Below are 21,584 nucleotides of genomic sequence, written 5' to 3'. Positions count from 1 at the left end.
CTGAATTTAACTAGGAACCTGTGGGGTAAGGTTACAGTATCTGCCATTAGGCAAACACAGCGACATCATTTTGTTTCAAAAGAACTACGCCAATGTGGCTACCAATATGATGCATTAAACACAAAGTAAATTGGAAACTAAGCTAGAAAGAGCAAACATGTCCAAATTAACAAAAGGTAAATTTGTATCACTCTAAGTATGTATGCTATTCATACACCATTGTGCTGCCATTGTTAATATAAAAATACCAAAACTTTTTGTAACATTTTGAAATAAATTGAAAAAGCAGTAGTTTTTAATGTAACAGTTACACTCTTTCTTTCCCAGAAAACCAGTGTATTTAAGACAGCAGTAATAGTGTGCTACATTCTTGCTTTTGGACAGTAACACAGTAATTATGGCTAGAAACGTGCTTTGAAACTTGTCATTGCTTGAGCACAAATGCCCAAGGCAATGTTAAACCAACACAGCTTCATTCTGATCCGATTTTCTCAAACTGTGCATTATACCCTTACATATTTTAATTCATGTTGGAGCAAAGCCATTCAACTCTGCAACTCTGCATTCTTCTTTGAGCAGATGATGAGACAAACACATGAGCCTGGGGACAGGGCGTATAAATGAATCGCAAAAGGTATATGCTTAATTAAAGAGCGTTGCTGTCACTTTTTCCAGATAAAATTCATATAGCCCTCATCTGAGTCAAGTACGAATCAGGATCCCTACGCCAGTGTCAGGAAACACATGCTGCTCAGCACAGAGCAGCTGAATTGAACTGCTTCTGATGAAGCTCATCTGAGCTGACTTGTGACAAGCACACCAAGAGGAGGGCAGGAAACCAGTGATTCCTTCAAGATTCGGGTTTGCAGCCTGCGTATGCTGATGTCTTACTTGTTTATGTTGCTGCCTTCCTTCAGACGCTCTCCTGCAGCTCCCGTTTTGGACACTCTCTCGCTCCCAGCCAAATCCACCAGGCTGATCTTGCTGACCTTCTCTCCAGAATTCTGCACAGATGGGACAGGGGAGAACAACAGCTAAGAAACACTGGCATGAAGCACCAGCACGCCTGACACTGGCACCATGAAACACCATTCTTCACAATAATGCGGGTTAAAGTATCACATTCAAGACATGAGAGAAGAAGGAATTGTCAGAGGTCTTAGAGATCCTTAAAAGTCACTCATGTATTTTCTAGCAAAGGCCTGAAGCACCAAGGAACCAGAATCGACTATGTGGTAACATCAATCACCTTATGGCAGAGTAGGCCATTAAAACACATTAACTCCAGCAATAGTTAAGACCTAAGAAGATCATGGCGTCAACATAATCTTAAGAAGTGATCCAACTGTTTATCTGGTTTGCTTCCTCACTCTACCAGAGTTCTCTCAATCTTCATTACTGCATTCCATGCATCAAAAGTCAAAGCACAGCTAAACAGATGATGTATGTGGAAGAGAAATGAAGAAGAAGAATCCACCACAACTTCATAAATTAACCACCAGGAATACGTACACCAGAATGCAGGTCATAGAGTGTCTGAGTCACTATAATATTGAACACGGCATGAGAGCGGCTGCTTTCTTCATTCATGTTGGTTGCTGCAACTGTTCGTGATTTGTTTCCCTCTGACATCAGTGACTCAATATCCTAGAGCAAAAAGAGTAAAAAGGGATGCTAGGATAAAAGCAAAATATTGAGCTTGCTAAACAAAATCTTCATCTAGATGGAAGGGTGTGTGTGAGAGAGGAAGAAGGGAAGGTAGAAGTAATGAGAAAATTCTTTGCACATTTTGAGATGTATTGCTACAGAGGCATATTAGTCCACAGAACAATGTTAAATTGTATCTCTGTTTTAAGTGCTGCACTTAAAAGCACAGCAACTACAGTCAATGCACCTTTTCCATATCTGCTGCTGAAATATGTCGGTGACATCACCATTACAAATCATACTGTTTAATGCCAGGAATCAGGCCAGCACAGATTCACTTACACAAGTGAACACAGGGCATCTCTTTACTGACCTACACTAATTGGCTTCATGTAACTGGCTCAAAACGTTACCTCATTTCAACCTGTACCTTTTCACATGTGCAAGACAAAAGTAACTAGGCAGAGCCTGATAATATGTGCTTGCTGAGTCTTCCAAAACCATTTCAGAAGTCATCAGCCAAAACCTAAGCATGAACAACATGTACTAGAATTTGCACAAAGGAGGTGTGCTTGCAAAGTAAGCAATTCATAATAAAAGCTGCCAAAGCAGTTTTTGTAACTGTATAATATGCACAGATGCTGCAGAAAAATAATAGAAAAAAAGCAAAACATACCACTACACGAAGAATTACCATTTTTAAAAAAACACTTCCAAATCAGATTTCTAAATCAGTTTCCTCATAAAAAGAAAGTCCCACACAATTAATAAAACTGCATTGCTTTAATTGTTTCCATTATTTCCACTATTGCCTATAGTGGTTCATTGGCTTCCACAATGGTAATTTATTTGAATGTGTTTTGGTAAATCAAGTGAACTTAGATGCTGCTGTGATTTAAGTTATGAATTACCTATATATACACCTATATAAAACAGAATTTAGTATTCAACAACAAAGTCAAATTCATGCTGGAAGATTAATACCCTCATTTTAGAATCCTCGTATTTTCTGTGTCAAGCAAATATCATGGCATATATAACATGCAGTGAAACTGCAAATTAATGAGCTACCACTACTACATTTGTAACTAAGACAAGGGCAAACCCAGTGTTTCCACAAGAAATAAATATTTGCAAAGAATTAGAGAAGAGCTTTGCAATTGCCAGACACCATAATCACTCGAGAAGCAAAATATCTGGATAGATATTAGTTTAACTCTTCTGAGACTCCTACTACTCATTTACGTAGGTATTATTTATAAACTTGTCCCTGGTTTAGATTTACCTCAAAGTTTGTAACAGCCAGCTGAGACAGGCCATCGACATACGGACCCAACACCTTGTGCTCTCGAACCTTGAGGGACTGCCGACTCCTAGGGAATAAAGTACACCTCATGCACAATCTACTAATTAGCATGGATATCCAAAAATTACCCTAATATGAATTAAGTACCCTCTATATAGCAGAAGTCAATTTATGTCTTTTTTTAATTGTAACAGGAAGAAGAAAGTATTCCACAATTTGTAGCTCGAACTGTAAAGACTCAAACCAATCTAACCAGTTTTGATCTATATACATAAATTATTTTTAATGCATCCTCCCCCTCTAATATTTGTGGCTGGAACAAAACCTGAAATGCCTTAATTTGCATCAATTTACTAAAGCTTCCATTCTTCTCACATTTTCTACACTTCATTGACACATACTGAGTAAGTCTGAAATCTATCTGGTTAACTAACTTGCATACAACACCTTCAGCAATTATGTTCAAGAACTGAAATATAAACCACATATATCAATGCTCAGCTGAAAAAGTCCTGTCAAACTACATCTTGTATACACATCTCCAAGCCAAAAGTGCCTAACCACTATTTCAGTACAGACAAAACAGAAGAAAGAATTCCTAAGTATATTCTAAGGTGTCACCTTTCCACGTTCAAAGAAGTTGAACATCTAAACCTTAAGGACCAAACTGTGAATAAGCTTCAAATTTCTTCTAGCTGATGAAAATTCTTAAACAAATACTGCCTGGATCACCTGGCAAAAATACCCCAGAATTTACTTGTATGTGGTCTTGCTTTCTGGTGGTAAAGTACTTCATTCAGTATTTGTTTGCATCAGTAGGATGGTATCCTAATGTTTAAATTAATCGCATCAGTTACTATTGCATAGACATGCTTCACATGAATATTCTCTTCCTTCTGGTGTTTGACATCTAATCCTCTCTAAAGAAGACATATAAAAATATATTTTGAAAAAAACCTTCTTGGGGACTTCCAAGACCAAGTCCTATTTTTAGAGTTTTAGACAAAAATACAGAAGGCTGTGGGGGGAAAGTGAAGCTACTCACCCTTTTGGGTCAAGCAGATCTCTGACTTTCTCATTGTAGATTTCCATATAGGACACTTCAACTTTAAAAGTATGAGATTCATTTTCTTCTACAGAGATTCTCTGAAATAAAGCACAACAGAGCCGTGGGATCAGACCCAGCTGCTCTGCATTGCCCATCATGGAAAATGATTTTCCTGAACCTAAAAGGAAAAAAAAAAGGAGAATAAAATGCTTTAGAATACAATTTCTTAGTTACTCATTTGTTCAAGAAGCACATTTTAATTCTCTTTTTATTGCTTCAAAAGCATGTATCAGAACAACAGGACATGCTATTCCAGACAGATAGCTTATTCTTTGGGCAAGGTAGAGATAAATAAACGGAGAAATTATCCTGAAGGTTTCTTTCAGTAGGGACATTACTTGGTACCTATTGGAACACACTTAAACACTAGAAACTGAATGAGTCTCCAGTAGGAAATACTCCTTTCAGTCTTGGAAAGAGGCCCCAACAGGTAGCAACCAGGATCATACTGACCAAAGCTTTTAAGAATTCACTTGTCACTACTTGTAATAGATGAATATGAAATATCATCATATTTCAAAATACAATTTTTAAATGTTATCTGCCTTAATATTCATGTTTGTTGTTCCCACTTTCCATGTGCACATAGTGTTCTCCCCCTTTAGGGCACTCACCTGTCTGTCCATAGGCAAAAATACAGGCATTATATCCCTGAAAGGCCTTTTCCAGAATTCCTTCTCCAAGGCACTTGAACACCACTTCCTGACCTAGAAAATAATTTGGCTTATTTTAAATCATATAACATACTAAAATTGACTAAAAACAAGAAAAAAAAGTTTGCACATAATTTTTTATGATTAAGAGCACAGACAAACATATTATTCGTGTACAATTGAGTGATAAGATCAAAACTGTTGCTACCTGTGTTTAAATATATTGCTGATCATCTTGTAAAGCGAGCAGTTCTTCAAAAGGTGTCAGAAGTTGAATGCTTAGAAAATAATCACAGATGTCTATTTTTTTATTATTATTATTATTTCACTGTAGTTTCTGCAATTAGTATGCATTATTTAATCGCAGACTATACCCAAAAGAGTTCTGTAACAAAATTTCAGTGAAAGCCATTGGTGAACTGGGACATTATGGGCACATGGGAATACAAGTAGTTCTCTTGGGAACTAGCTTCAAGTTTCACCATAAGCCATTATGACTTACCCTGTGGCAAGGTGACGTTGGAACCAAGATAAAAGCATTCCAATGACATTCAGGAAGAAAGTGTGGATTAGGAGGCTGCGAGACTTCAACAGATCAGTTTGAGGACATATTCTGCCAAATCCGTCATTTTAAACATCAGCTGCAGAATTTGATAATCTGAAAATTGTCTCCCTGAACCAGGGAGATTTGAGATACACTTCAATCTTTCAGATGTAGAAGACTAAAACAGTCATAGTATTTAATTTTGTTTGTTCGTAATAGGAAAGCCCAGAGTTTGTACACCACAAAGAGGGTTAATGTGTTGTCTGCTTTGAGTTCTGATCAGACCATTTCACCAGCTCTGTGAACACCAAAACCAGCTGTGTGAAAACCAAAAGGAAAGCTGAGCCGAGGACAGTATTTGTTCACCTTCAGATGTACGGTTTTAAACTTAGAATAACTGTCTGATCACTTTCTGTGATCTCATCTTGGTATGGGAGTTACAGCAGTTGTCAGCTGGGAAAAATTATTTCTCACCATGGATGAAGTAATGACTTCTGTACTCTCAAAACAGTATATACAAGCATAAATCTCGCTACACGATTTCTGAGAATATCTACATTCCATAGCCCAGAGAATTCCTGCAGAACCACCACTCGAATGACTGCAGAATGTTTTAGGGGCATGTAAATAGGACAAAAAAGTACATTATTTTCATTTTCCTTTATTTATAACCTGATTTCTTTTCTCCTACAAAGAGAAAACTAGTGCAGTGATGCACTATGAAATGGTCTTTGTGTATCTTTCTAGATGAAATTCTAAAATTCCAAAGTGTCACTGGACTTGTATTAACACAGTTCAGAAATACTGAACACAGGAACTAAAATCAGAGGAAAATCCACTGTATTCTGGAGTAACTCCATTTCCTTCACCATGCACATTCAGCCACTTCTCCTTCACCTAGGGGTCATTTTATAATATCTATGTTGAGAAAGCACTGTTCAACAACCTGGAAACAGAATGCTCAACTACTGATGAATGAAATATAGTAGTAGAAGATTTTAATAACAATGTAGAATAAACAAAAATTTGCTTTCTAACCAGCTTCTGAGGGAGCCACTTATTATCTTGCTGAGCAAAAACACAAAATCAAGCAAAGACTTGCTGAGTATAAATATTAAAAGAAAAATAAAGTATATAAACATTACAAAGTGATTGTGAGTGGAAGACAAAACCATTTGTCAGAAGAGGGAAAAATCTTATCACCCACTTCTGACAAGCAATAAACCAGTAACCTCCTCCATGTTTCCAAAGAGAAAAAAAAATTACCAAAGTGTTTTAAAACTGTGCATGGTCATAATGACCATAGAATGACCTACAGATTTCTCTACTGCTAAATATCAGGGTTGGAATCCACTTTAAATCTCACCGGCAAAGCTGGATTTATTTTTCAGGAGATACTTAATTTTCAAACTGTTGTCATAAACAGAAAATTAATGTGACACTGATATATAACTCTAAAATGGTATTTTTATTACATATTTGAAGAGCTCAGCAATACCAGCATAGACAAATGGGTCATTAAAGAGTGCTGTTTATAGTAAACACCCAAATGATCATGGGATAAAATAAGATTTGGTTTCAAGTGCACTCAAAGAAAAGAAAAAAAAATCCTGAACTTCAATTATGGATCTTTTATTAACTGGCAAATGCAGGGCATTGAGGGTAGCAGTATATCACCTTTGTTATTTTGCTATTTTTCATTAAGAAACCTCACTACTTCCCTCATGAATTTTATTAGTGGGTCTGCACAAACTCTGTATCATACAGAATTGTGCTCATATGCATTTACAGTCAAAATAAACACAGATCCAGTGTCAACACTGTTGCATTTCTGTTTTGCTAAATAAATCTATAATGCCTGCAATCCATACTTTTTATTATTTACAGAACCTTTCTCCCACAGATGCCTAGCATTTAAGGAAGTAAGCAGGGGTTTTAATTTATGACTTAATTTTCAGCAAAAGAAAGAAATTTAAAGAAAAAGTTTGCCTAACAGGATGATTTCCCTACACTAACCCTTACTGTCTTAAGATGGGAATTCCCAATCTTCCAGATGGCTAAGACAATTCAGCATCTTACAGAGGCAACTAAAGGCCAGAGACATCCATCCCCTCTCCCACTGTCTGCTCAGAACAGGGGCAAGCTCAGGACAGCATGCCCAAGGCTACCAGGGAGCCCAGGGTAAGCAAATGAGCTTCCAGTTCTCACAGGCCAGCATCTCCCCTCTGCCCATCCTTTTGAGGAAAAAGAAGCAAAGCCTAGTGAATTTTTCTCACAGACCAGGAACAGCTTCAATGTTAAGTCAAAGCTACAAATAGACAAGACTCTTGTGAGAGCAGAAGGGTAGGTTCTTTAAGCCAATTGCCTGGTTTGCTTCCTTTTAAATAGGAAAGTGCTGCAGTCAGCATACATATTTCCTATAAAATTACAGTTTAGCTCAGTCAGGTGTATGGCCTTTCAGGAGCCTGTAGAAACAGAGCTGAGATTTCAAGCCAAACATGATGCAGGCTGTGCAGTTTATGAAAAATTCACAAGCAAGTCAATACAGCATGGGGTCCTAGGAATGGACCTGCTTGAATGCTGGAGTAGTTATTTATGCCATCTCTCGAATCCTTCCCAAATTGAAGGGTTTCTTTTCTTCCTTTTATAAATACACTTCATTGCAGACTTCAATAGGCTCTTACTGTTGTCCAGGCTCATAAAAGAATCCTTTGTTCTCATCTCTGAGAATTACTCAATATCCTCCTCTTCACCAAAATGCCGAGCAGTTATTTGTCTCTGTGAGCTTTTCAAGGCAAGCAGGTGTGTCCTTTATCCACTTGACCCATTCAAGTCAAGAACAAATGATAATAGGCCATTTTACTTACTCTCAAAACACCTCTACTGCAGCCTATAGACAAAGCTCATCTCTCTTCCAGATCAAGGCAAACTTATCCTGTCCTACAAGCAAATTCCCCCTCTCCTCAAAAACTATTTCTTCTACTTCTTTTTCACACCTTTCCAATGAGAGATCCATATTTTCACTAAACACCTAACTGTCTTTCAGAAAAAAATCATCAGATAAAAAGGCACAGGAGCTAGCATGTGATGATCAGCACAAACCATTCCCTGCTTGGAATGACACAGACAAACTGTTCAGAAATGCAAAGCATCAACATTCAGTGTAAAACCAACCAAACAAAAACAAACAAAAAGCCCCTGCACTGCAATAGTATAGGTTTAGATGGGATATATGGAAAAAAATCTTTACTGTGAGGGTGATGAGGCAGTGGCACAGGTGGCCCAGAGAAATTGTGGAGGCCCCATCCCTGGAAATGTTCCAGGACAGGTTGGATGGGGCTCTCTCTAACACAAGATATCCATTTGTTAAAGAGTCCTCTTATCTTGCGGGGGAAGAGATCAGAGCACCAGTTCCACAAAGGCTTATATAGAGTTTACTTCTCTTCTGTACTCCAGATTCCCTGCTGTCTTCACGAGAGATAGTCCTGCAAGGACAGCTGCAAAGATGCCCTCTACAAGTTCTTCATCACTTGAAGGTTACCTTCACTATTTCTGGTGGTGCTATCACTGGATAATTTAGAATTTAAGAATGCAGTTTCCATTTCAACAGGAAGAAAAATTGCTAAAAAAGCAATTCCGCTGCCAAGAGCAACAATACCCATGTTTTCAAGTGCTGGAAAGATAAGGAAGGTACTTCCCAAACATGAGTACAGAAAGAAAATTAGTATGAAGAAAATAAGCCTTATGTTAGCCAAAGAAGTTGAAGATCTCTCATAAAAGAAGGATGGCTAATACCATTTCAGGGTCAGCCCTACACCCCCAGAGCCTGAGAATTGTTTTCCATTACCCATGCAATTAACTTTATCCAAACAGGAATCTCGCTCTCGAGCAAACAATATTAGCAAGTGCTGAATAGTAGCATAGATTGATCAATAAAGTGAGAAATAATGCCAGTCTGATCACATGTGATAGTTTTATAGATCCTGTAACAAATGTGCATTTCTAGGAGTGGACAAACTTTGGGTTTGTGGGCATTAAAAAAATAACAGAAAGGAAGAGTTATCCAAATATGTTCTCTGTGGCACACACCATACCGTGTGGTCTCATGACCCATCTGTCAATCAGCTAAATCTTTAATACAGTGTGATATACACAACTTCATATCCATTCAACATCATGAGCACATTTGGTTTTGCACAGAGAGGAATGACTGATATGGTAGCACTTGTTAAACCTTTCACTGTATCATCTCCCACTGTATTTCTGTGATACAGGTAAAATAATTTTCAAGGAACTAAATTGGTTGCATGTGCCTTTCCCAAGAACTTTACTTCAGACTAAAGCTCGTACACAACTTACATTTTCAAGCAGTCTGGACTTAGCTTTCAAGCTTTATACGTGTTTCCTTTTAATTATGCAACTCATCCCTGCTCATGGTAATGACATTAAACTTACACAGATGTGTAAGTTTACTCACTACTTACTTTACTTACTACTTTGGGCACGAGTGTTTAATGCACCTAGCTTCCAGATCAGCATTCCTTCTGTAGTCCAGCATCCAAGAGATACCAGTTTAGCTCCACAAGTCAGGTGGTCAGATGGCTTATTTGGACTCTAAGACTGTACCAAAGACTGCTACAGCATTAAGAGTCTCTGGATGAGACAAGATGGTTATTGGCAAGGTGCCTAGGACAATGGAGGTTTGTTCCATGAGGCAAAGAAGTTATCAGAAATGCCAACCAAATCCAGTTACCATAAATACTTTTTTTTTGTTTAAAAACATGTGCACTGAGGCCAAGCTATGAAAACATACTTAAGGAGTCTTAATATTAACAATAGACAAAACCTGAAATATTACCATATCAGCATTTGGTTTGCTGGACCTAAACCAAGAAATGCTACTGTTGTATAGGATAGAATCAGCTCATGCCCAAGCAGGTGAACAAGCCAACAACCCAGTAACTTGGGCCTGAAACATTTGGTTTTTAATTACTTTTATTTTGATATTGTATCAAATTCATTATGGTCTAGAACATAAGGGCTGGCAGTCACAAGATAGCTTCAACTAACACATCAACAACAAAATCAGTGAAACCATTGTTTTTTGTATGCCAGTCTTTAGGCTCACATTCCTAGCATATTTCTGAAAAGAAAAAAAAAACACCACCAAAGCCTCCCACACAGCCTTCCACCAAGAAAATAACTCCAACAACACAACGACCCCCCCCTCCCCAACATAACAAGGGAAAAACACAAAGTCAAAAACCAGTTTTGATTTTCTTTTTTCCCCGGCAGGAATATTAACTGGAATAGGCAAAAAAAAAACCCCACCTCATAACTTTCTAGCCAGTAAGCACATGGAAGAGATGCAAGGCACCATTTTCTAGAACCCAGTCCAACAAGAGTTTAATCTATATACAGATAATAAAACTTCATTTCTTAGATAAGACAAATCCACTTAAAACTTCTGAAACACACTAGAGAGATCTTTGACTCAAATGAAAAATAAATAGATCTAGAACCCCACTGAATTCACCTGGAGATGGGTTAAACCCAGACAGAAACAAGTTTAACTGGTCAGGAGTGTTTCTCAAGTCAATCCCATCCCTGCTGTGGGTTAGTGCCACAGTGTACCCAACAGCTGTCGCTCCCACGTGCACATGGGGCCAAGATATGGGTCACCATCACCATCACCTCCTTCCCTTTAAAGGAAAGAGGGGTGTGGAGGCACATAAGAAGGTGCTCCAGTGGTTCTCCCAGCCCGAGCTGCAAGTACTGTGCAGTGCATCTGTCCAGTGCAAACACAGCTCTTGAAAGATGAACCAGTTCAAAGCTTTTTTTTCCTGAAGAAGTCTCTCTTTGGTCAGACAATTAAGAAATACAGCATAATCTATTACCAAGTGCAGTCCTTAGGATTTGGGATTTTATACCAGAGCTTACCGTAGTCAGAGATATATTTTTAACACACATATATGGCAGCTCATTTATGAGATCGCTGATCTTAAACTTTGAGGTAATGAACCCTATCATCTTTCAAGATTTTTTTTATGGGCCACAAAATTTCATAACATGAGTATCTAAACTGAATGCTTGGGTTTTTTTCATTTCCATGGATTACAGCCTTGAAATCCCAGTGTCCAGAATCTCTACCAAAACCAGTCCTCTTATAAAACATTACTATACTAATAGATAAATAGACAAACCCAGTTAGGAGAAAACTGCTAGGATTAAAATCTTGTGTAGATTATCCAGCTTTTGGGAGGAAGGAGTCACAAAGCTGTTCACTCAAAAGACATTGGGGATCTGAACAGTCAGACTGTGAATCACTTGAAAGACCTGAGATAACCACACTGTCTGAGGAGAACATGCTTTTTTCCCTTCTCATGCACAGAGATGCAGAGCACTGAAAACACACACATTCATCACTAGCATCAGTCAAAAGTAATTGCTGATGCAGAAATGAAATTGTAAGTGACAGAAACAATGCTTAGATGTAAAAGCATCCCTCCAACAGTGTCCCAGGCACCTTAAAACTTACATTCCTTCTCAGCTGAGGGGCTAGCACCCAGGTAACTCAATCCCTGTAAAAATGCTAAGTCTGCCTTTGTGAAAAAGTCACTTAAGCATCACAGTGCAAAATGCAAAAACAAAAAAAAAAAAACCTCAAACCAACTTCACAAAACAAAGGCTCAAACTCCCATACATTCTCAAAATATTTACATTGTCCAAAGTATAGAAAATAGTTTACCTGCATATTTTGTGGTGTTTGATTCATCCATGGACCAGAAGCAGTGATCAAAGGCAAACACCTGTAGGAGCACATAAAAAGACAAATTAGGAACCCTGGCTACAAGACTTTTGTTTTAAAGCAGTACATATCCATGACAGTATAATTTCAGTTGGACTCTACTATTTCTGCAGATCCTAAATCAGAACCATAAAAAGGCATAATAGGCAGAAATTCTTTTGTGCAATCATGAGAGTTACAAAACTCAATACTTCTTTTCTATCTGTATGATACACTATACAGATTAGTCCTTCTTCTATACCATAATACAGATTTCAAAACAGACAAAATGTAATAGTTAACTCCACTCTTCTCCAGGCACCAACAGTGACAAATATTTCTGTTAAAAATAACAAAACAGCAGCACAAGGACTCAACACATAGAATCTGGTGAGATGACTACTTAGCAGACATCAGTACAATACACACCAAAGTGTTACCATGGGATACACTTCTGACTGTCAGTGAAGAACATTATTACTTACAAGCCTTACGGAGGAAATATATAGTACTATAGTATTATATTATCTATCTAAACTAAGAGTACAGTACTTTGTCTCAGAGTAGAGAGCTCCTCTATCTCAGTAGAGCAAGCTCAGAAACTACAAATAGAAGATGTAGCTCTATTAGAGAAACAAGCTATCAGAGCCTGCTCTAGTAAAATGCCTTAATATCACTTCAGTCAAGAGGTCCAGCAAGGTAGAAATTGAATGAGATTCAATATTGTGCTCAGAGGGCTTGAAAACCTGGAGCAGTGTCCTGTAAAACCACTTAACACATTGGGATTTGATCCAAGTTTCTTCTCCTGCACAATCCAGAATGTCATGACAGACATTTAAGATTTTTTTTTTTTTTTAACAGCTTTAGATTGCTACAAATACACCTTAAGCTGCAGGGTATTTTCCACATTTTGCCAAGATAAACTGACTGTGGATGAGTTAACAATACAGGTTCTGGTTTTGTTACTTGGTTTGGGTTTTTTGAGGGGGGAGCACAAGAGGTAGGGAAAATCTCAAACCACCTTTTTAATACAACTTTGCTGGATCAAGATTTTCTTTGCCTGGTCATCCAACAGGTGATCTCCTTTGTGAGACAAACCATGCATCTCAGTGTAGAGCAAGAGTCACAGGCTCTGTTAGCCAAAACACACAAATTCCCTAGAGACAAATCCTGAGGTAAGGAAGACGATGGATCATTTTTGTTTGGCTTCTGGGGACAAAGAACATTTTGAAATCCCAGATATTCAGAGTTACTATACAACATAATCTACAGATATGTTGCAATCTAACCCTTCCCAAAACATCTATTGCTGCAAATATTACAGAAGGTAACACCAGGTTAGCACAGTAACCTCACCTCCTTCCTTTTCCTCCAGCCTACTGCAAAGCACGTCAAATGGCCTGAGAGAAGACCTAATACTGAGACAACACTTAGTCTGTAAGAGTGAAGAGTTCTGGATTTCCCTTCTGAAGGAAAAACAAACAAACCCACAATAATAATAACCTAACAGGGAGGCCTGAGTCACTGCAGCACAAATAGAATCAGACATCATCATAAATCAGGCTGCTCCCTGATGTGACTGAGTCACAGATGTCATGTGGCCACTGAACTGCAAGTAAAATGCAGCAGTCACTCCACCTTGTCTTCAGACATTCACATAAGTAGGGGGCATTTTAAATTACCTTTTGTACATTTCATCATCAAATCTAGGCATAAAACCATGTCATCAGTAAGAACACTAACCCTTTTCCTAACTTCTGTACGTCCAAGAACGACTGTTTCTCTTCTCATACTCCAATTCTATGGAAATTTTCCTCACGGGATTTGCTAACAATACCTAGTCTCTCCGATGATCAAATGGAAGCAATTAAATTACCAAAAAAACCCCATATCCTACTGTAAGAACCCAACACTGACCATTCTGTCCCCTTTAAAATGAAGTGTTATCTGCACAGACCAGTTAAAAAGGTTACCTGGCTATATATGCTCGTGGCATAATGACTTAAATTTCAATACACCACTACTATAGGTCAATTCAATCTATTGTCCTACACATTTTCCCCTTGGTTAACCTGGAAAGTGATGACAGGACCATTCAATGACTTCTAATTTAAACACTGATCTTGCAAGAGACTCCTAAAACTAAAATACGGGCTTGCAGCCAAGTGTTTCTCCTAGAAAAGCAGATTTTATTGGGATGTTTTTAAAACGGTAAAAATAGGTCATACTGGTTTTCAAAAGGTCAAAAATGATTATGCAATAGGAAAAGAAAAATTCTGTATTAAGATATAACAAATGTAAATATAGTGTTTCAGTTTGTTTCCATAATAAACAAAAAAGCCAGGGCATGGATTTGGTCTATTTATAAATTCTATTCTGGAAAATTGCCAAATACTTCTAACAGAAGTAACAAGATTACTTAAAAAAAAAAAAAAGCGTCAGGCAAAAAGGCAGAAACTGCTGGGGCATGCACTATCTGCAAAACATGCAGAGCCACTGCAGCAAAACTCCCCTCTCCATTAAAGCAGGCAGGTGAACACTTAAACATTGCTTTGATTGGTGATGACTAAACAGCAACCTTGAACATTCCCAGCAACCATACTTTAAGGATTCACCCAACCAAAACAACTTTATGGACAACTGAGACCTTTGGGAAAACGGATTGCAAACACAGGAATTAACAGAGTACAAATAAGGCACACAGTAGCAAGACACATGGTCCCAATTAGCAAGGCTCTTCAACATGTACATCAAGAAGGCATTTTATGGGAAATATCTGTGGGACAGCATCCCACCAAAACAGTAACCCTTGTATAGAAAAGAGTACAAAAAAAGATAACTATTTTATATTTTTCTGATGCCCAGTGCAGGAACAGCAGGACAAGCAATCCCAAGTTGAGCACGGAACCATACCTGGAGTTAAGACATAGAACATATGCCATGAAGAAACAACTAAGTATTCTAAGTATTATTTAATGTGCTCCCTTCTTTCTCCTCTGTTCACTGATTATTCTTTCTTAAAATGGAAGTCGTGGGTGTTACTTTTATTTCTGATAGAAGTGTGCAGAATAATTAATTTTCTTATTAATTCTTCCTCCACAGAATCCATTTTCCTTAAAAGGGTATTAATCTGCCTGTAAATACAACTATCAAAGCCGTGAGAAGCTCTGTTAATGTTCATGTCTCAGATTCTGTGGCCAATTTTCAAATTGGGCATTATCAGGCACTGAAAATGCCTTTTTAGCAAAAATCTTTACCAACTTGTACCAAAAGTGTATCAAGCAACTATATCAAAACTACAGAAATGCATTTGAACAGAGATATCTATAACACAAACAGAACTTTTTATACTTCAAGCACCATATATGAATTATTTTTTAACTACATTTTGGGAGGTGTTTAATAGTATTCTTTATTCGTATTAATAGTGTTCTGGTTTTTTAAACAACAGAGGGAATTAACAAACAAAACCTTAAATTTTCTTATATTCTGCAAGATCCTGTATCTCATACTTCATCCTAGCATCTAAAAGAGAAAGCTACATAAAAGGAAGCTGCCAGAAACCTGCCACACTAGGGTAGTAGGTTACGAACCAAAGATTCTGAATGAAGAGATGAACTGGGTAGTTCAGCACAATCATACAAAAATGGAAATTTATGACAAAGAACTGGTTGGGAAGTGCTGGATCCTGGTAGTACTATATCCAGAGTCATTGTAAGTGTTCACACTAGCCTAAATAAAGTAAGTTATGTAGGCCATTTCTAGGTTAATAGAGAACTGTACTTGGAGCTTTAGCAACTATTAGAAATTGTACAAAATATTTGTTCTGGCAACTGCAATATTGAAGAAAGACTGAAGATATGGGGCCTTGATTGCTTCAGCAAATACCTGCAGCAGTTTAAGAGAGCTGATGGTTATTTTGCTAAGGAGACAACTAGAAATTATGGCTTCTTCAACAGGCAAACTGGGATGCAAGTTCATACATCCATCACATGCCAGTGAAAAATCTGGAGTTTTATCTCAAATTCATCTGTACCTGTGGCTTTAAAAATTGCAGACTTTAATTAGACTTTAAGCTAGAGGAGCCATTGTGCCTGCTACTGCAGTAATGTATCACAGAATCTGAAAAGGTAGCCAAATGGGTGTTCACATTTCAAAAAGCCTAAAAAACATTCCGCACAACTTGTTTTCATTAAGGTTCCCAATCAATGGCTTGAAGAAATAATAATTTTAAGGGTTTATGCATGTAAGTATACTTATAAAAATTACTTACAGGTAATGAGCACCATATCCAATAATAACTGCCTGCCAGTTTAAGCCAAATTACATAATTAGTCTCAAAAGGAGTTTAATTTCACATTCATTATTTTTTCTCAGGTCTAATCCTCAGTATAGGCCAGGCAGAAATCTGGAGCTTCCAGCATGTAGCAATGCATTACCCAGCTTGAACATAATCCCTAACATATTGTCTATGCAGTTATATAATGTTCCAAATGTACAGCCAATGTTTAAGAGCCATTTCTATGTGACCAAAAGGTGGCCAATTAATCACATTTTGCTTTCACTGAGAAGCACTCTGACAGGTTAGGTGACTTATGGGGCTACCTGGTTCCTGAAAAGAAAAGGAAGGGAGAACTGAGGAAGGGAAGTTCTCATTCACCAGGCAGGTTGTCCTACATCCATCTTAAAACTGCTGATGGAGATAAGTAACACAGGAGATACATGAGGAAATGGCAGACAGAGTCTACACCAGGCAGCTTAATGTTAATGGAAGCAACTGATGAACTGGAAAAAAAGCTGGTCACTATGACAAACACAAGACCTACGAGAAGGCTGAAGAAGTGTGGAGAGAAAATTTGAAGGGACCCTGGAATGCAGCTCACAAATCTCAGCTCAGAACAACTGTTCTACCTTTGTCACAAAATTACACTTAAATGCGATGTTTGCAGAAATAGCAAAATATAAAGCAAAACAGCACCCAAATATCCTCATGTAACTTTTTCTATCACAGTTTCTGAGCTACCAAGTTGAATCAGGAAAACAATTTATCCATGGTTGATGATAAAGTAGCACATTAAAGATAAAGAGACTCCCAATATTTACAAAATTTGATTTTAAAAATTTTTAATTTTAAAATCAACTATGTGTAGTGACCTAAAACACTGTATAAATCAAGCAATCTCATACCACATCTTTACAAACTCAGCAATGCCAATTTTGCACAGATGGTACTAACCTTCTCCTGTCTCAATCTGATAAATATTTCACATAACATCATAAGTTTCAGCAGTATAGCTTAAGGATATTAATGGCCATCCAACTATACCTAACAATAATGTGACATTTACGCACAAGCATGCAGCTGTTCTGGGTTTGTCAAGAAAATACAAGGCCATACACAAGCTTTTACATAATGTCCAGAATAACTTTATCTGCCTATAATAGAACACAAATGATGCACTACAGAAAATGAAGGCTCTTGTAAAAACAATGCTTTTTGGTGGAATTAAAACAACTGAAAGAAAGAGAGTTCTCTTCCTTAAAAAAAAAAAAAGTTTAACAATGATCAAACTCTCTTTTATTAAGCATATCAACTGACAGAAGAATTTTATTAAATGTCCCAATAGGTACATATCACTTGTTCTCCTGCCCTTCTCCTGCACGACTAACAACAGAGACAATCTTTTCTATGTGAATTCTGGTGCACTTCGGCAACTTTTACACTAATTACTAATTACACTATTGTCAAGTGCAAACAAGAATGGTTAATTTATTACTAGATGTTTTTTGTTGCCTTTTAAAAAAAGTATTGGAACTTTTAAACAGAGCTGTGTGTAATGAAATGTTTTACACATACATCTTATTCAGTCTTTTAAATGCTTTTACAACTGCATTACAATTTTGGTTTGTTCTGGTCACGGCTTTAACAAACCATGTGCCTTGCCTGCATGTCAGTTGGATTAAAACATATTCTCAAATTACAAAGCTTGTAACTTCAACATTTGAGTAACAGTTTATTTTTTAAATATGTTTTCCTTTTCTGAAGCTGTGTTGTTTACATACTACAGCAATATGCCCAAGACTTCTGCAGTGCTCAGTATTTTCATGCAGATACAAATCTAAAAAGAGACAAAATACTTACCTTTGGTGGTTTTCTAGATGATTGGCAATAAACCCAGCAACGGTGATGAGAAGCATGAATACACCATTCACATAAAGAGAAGGGAGCAAATAAAAAAAAAAAAAATCAGTGTATGTCATCACAATAATTTGAACTTTTTGTTTGATCCACAATGTATTTAAGAGTAATCAGATCAGAAGGTATTTAAATGACACACCACATATTCTTAACCAGTAATTACTTAATTACCTATACTGCTCCACATTAAAAAGAAAGTATCAGATTCCATATAGATATAAAAATCTAGCACAGCTGAGTTCCAGAAGAAAGACAATTATCTGTTTTGTCATAAAAGATGAATCACAGCCCATCTCTGGTGGCAACAAACCGAGCCTGCAAACTGGCAAGCCAAGGTGCCAGGGTGAAGCCCGACTGAATTCAGCAGCGCTACACAAGCAATGCCAAGGTAAAAGTCAAGAAAATGTTTCTTGTAGAGATTACAGAAGTGAAGAAAAAGAAACCTGTGTAGGCTCTGCTCGCCCCAGCCACAGAATGTCCACACAGTGCACAAAAAACCAATACAAAAACACCATCACCCTTCACACCCAACTCCGAGTACTATCAGAAATAACACAGGGATGACAAACTCCCAGTTTAAAGACACCAGCTCAGAGGATTTCACATTCTCCTTAAATGCTTTTAAGCTTTTGCTGGCAGGCATGTGGCCACATTATAAATTAAATCAGCTTGGGTTTTTCTGGTGGGATTGGTTTCAAGTGAGATTGCTGCCCTATCTCACTGTGCAGTCTTGTGCTCACTGATGCCAATGTAAGAGAGGAGGTAAACGTACAGTGCAGAACTAGACTGACTAAGGCCATTCACCAAAACTACAGCTGTAGCAATATGTTTAAATTACATATGGAAATAAGAAATTTCCACTCGCTCTTTCACATCACGGGGAAAAAAAGCATGGATGAAGGAAAAAACGAAAACGTGGATGAAGAGGAAAAAACACAATGAGAAAGGCCTATAGACACACAACACAAGAGAATGCAGTAAGGTTTATAAAATAAGGACACAGACGAAAGCTATAGCAACAGACACACTACACAAAATTCAAAGATATCAAGAGGCTACACTCTCAGTGCAGAAACACCTGGGACCAAGCCATGCTTTCATCCACCAGACTGTACATACCAACACCACCAAGTTGGGAGGAGGGCAGGGAAGACACAAAACACTTTAAGCAGTTTTCTTAGCAACCCACAATACAAAGGCTCAGCAAAAAACTCTGAAGAGATGCAAATCCACAAACACATCTTATGCAATCTTTTCTGCTTACTCTCAGCTTGTACCTCAGATGACACATCTGCCTGAAACAGAAGTTACAGAGCTGGGACACAGGACTGGTGTAATGGAAACATCATCATTTGCCTCCAGCCAAACCACTTGCTGCAGCTTTACTCTTTCATCAGTGGTGGCTACACAGCTCAGTCTATGGCTAGCTCATGTACAGGTGGCTCAGAACTTGTGCAGAATGCACTCTTATTTGAAAAATACATTTAGTTCTACCCTGAATATTTCCATTTTAATCCATTTTCAGATGTGACACAGTTAATGTTATCAGCTTGTCTAGACAAGAGTCCCAGCACTACCTCTAAACGTCTAAGAGACGTTCCTATTGAAAGAAGTCATCCAAAGCTTTTTGGAAAGCATTTTAAATACACTCAAACCTTGAAAAACAATTCAGAATTGTAGCAGCTTTACTAAAGAATTACTGATACACTTCTATACAGATTCAGCAGAAGTCCTAAACAGTTCATTTGGAAGTAAAATCCAACAAAGTTTATCAACTGCCTTTTTCTTCCTGAGATCATTCTTATAAGCTCTAACTGGAAAAAGTACAAAACATCACTGAAGTAAACAAATGATTTGACACATAATTCTTAAGATATTTACTTGTAAGCCACTACCTTTTTGGAAGCCTCCTCTAACTTTACTTTGATGCCTATTTCAAGAAAAGCGTAATAGTCACTTTTTAAATCCCTGGTGGACAGCAGAGCTTCCCAGTAGCATCACTGATCTCTGGGATTTCAAAGCACAAGGAACTGCAGCTTCCTACCATATGTAACATCCAAGTGCTCCAAACTCTTGTTACCAACTTGAACAACTCCCAACAACTCCCTGCATCACCAACAGCAGCATGATCAAAGGCCTCTGGAATAAGTCAGCTGTATTAACTCACAGGACGGATTTTTAGGCTATTTGGGTATTTCAGCTAATCAACTCAGTGTAGCCATCATTCTGGCAGTGATCCAGATGGAAACACTCCAAAATACTTCAATCAAAGGACTCAGACTAATAACTAAAGAACTGTTTACAGTTCACCAGAAATCACATCTGTGGTAGCTTAAAGATGTGCAATAAAATCCTGCATTAGCCTAACCAATTTTTGACATACACTTTTTTTGTTTGCTTTGCTGCCTTTCTTTTAAAAACATGTGCTTCCTTACTTCTTTTCATTTCCAGAAACCAGCAGTTTCCAGCTTCATAGATAACTGAAGCGGTCTCAATTTTTACCAAAAAGTGACCATAAAAATGTGGTCATTCAGTGTCACGGCTGGAGAGGTAGAGACACACACAACACACACATGGACATCAGATCAGAGATAACAACTAAAATGTTTATTTCCAGGAATTTTTAATTCCATGTCTAGTCATCCATGGTGTCATTGACAAGATACAGGTATGCCTTTTGAGTAGCAATAAAATCTCCTCCAAAGCAGACAGCTAGCATATACTTCAGGAAATTATCAAAGTTACCTAACCTTGCAATGTGTCTGCACAACAGCAGATTTTGGTTTAATTTGAGGGGCATCTTCAAAGTATACACTCAGACAGAAAACCTTTTTCTCATGCTTGGAATTCAAAACCCAAGCAAATGCAACCAAGAGTCTGAAAAATATTCTAACAGGTCAAAGGAAAAGCATGAACTTCATGACCACAAAGCCCCATTGAACTTCTGGACTTCCTCCTGCCTTTGTCCTTAAGCCACCAAGACTTTAGTAAAATATCACTAGAATGATTTTCTAACTTTACTGAGCAGTGTGTCTTCTGTGGGTATCTATTCAGGCTTTTTGTTTCATAACAGTATTAATCCTCTCCTGTCCCGCTTGGCTAACATACATCAAGATCTCAGAGCGCTTAGCTACCTCAAACTTCAAGCTAGATAAAGAAAGATAGGTTACAGAAAGGTTTGCACTAATGTCAACTTTTTTTTCTGTTATCTCTTGCTGAAACTGAACTCGATACTTCCCACATTTGCCAAGAGAAGTGACTCACAAAATGATAGTTCTCATGTTCTATGTCAGCACATGAATGAGAAGTCTTCCTGACTTCACTCACATTTTCTCTCTAG

General features: G+C 37.7%; 1 protein-coding gene across 1 annotated transcript in view; it reads right to left on the bottom strand.

Moving 5' to 3' along the window:
- Nucleotides 1-21,584, bottom strand: part of KIF13A (kinesin family member 13A) — a 102,326-nt gene that overhangs the window by 44,459 nt on the left and 36,283 nt on the right. Inside the window, exons 3-9 of the mRNA XM_062498781.1 lie at nucleotides 18,188-18,200; nucleotides 12,007-12,067; nucleotides 4,676-4,768; nucleotides 3,999-4,179; nucleotides 2,933-3,020; nucleotides 1,513-1,647; nucleotides 892-1,004 (exon numbers count right to left, since the gene is read on the bottom strand). Coding sequence (XP_062354765.1) covers nucleotides 892-1,004; nucleotides 1,513-1,647; nucleotides 2,933-3,020; nucleotides 3,999-4,179; nucleotides 4,676-4,768; nucleotides 12,007-12,067; nucleotides 18,188-18,200 — 684 coding nt within the window. The remainder of the gene's footprint in view (nucleotides 1-891; nucleotides 1,005-1,512; nucleotides 1,648-2,932; nucleotides 3,021-3,998; nucleotides 4,180-4,675; nucleotides 4,769-12,006; nucleotides 12,068-18,187; nucleotides 18,201-21,584) is intronic.

The sequence above is a fragment of the Cinclus cinclus genome, chromosome 1, assembly GCF_963662255.1.
Source record: "Cinclus cinclus chromosome 1, bCinCin1.1, whole genome shotgun sequence".
Classification (NCBI taxonomy): Eukaryota; Metazoa; Chordata; class Aves; order Passeriformes; family Cinclidae; genus Cinclus; species Cinclus cinclus.
Note: the sequence above shows the minus strand (reverse complement) of the source record. Positions and strands in the feature narration are given on the sequence as shown.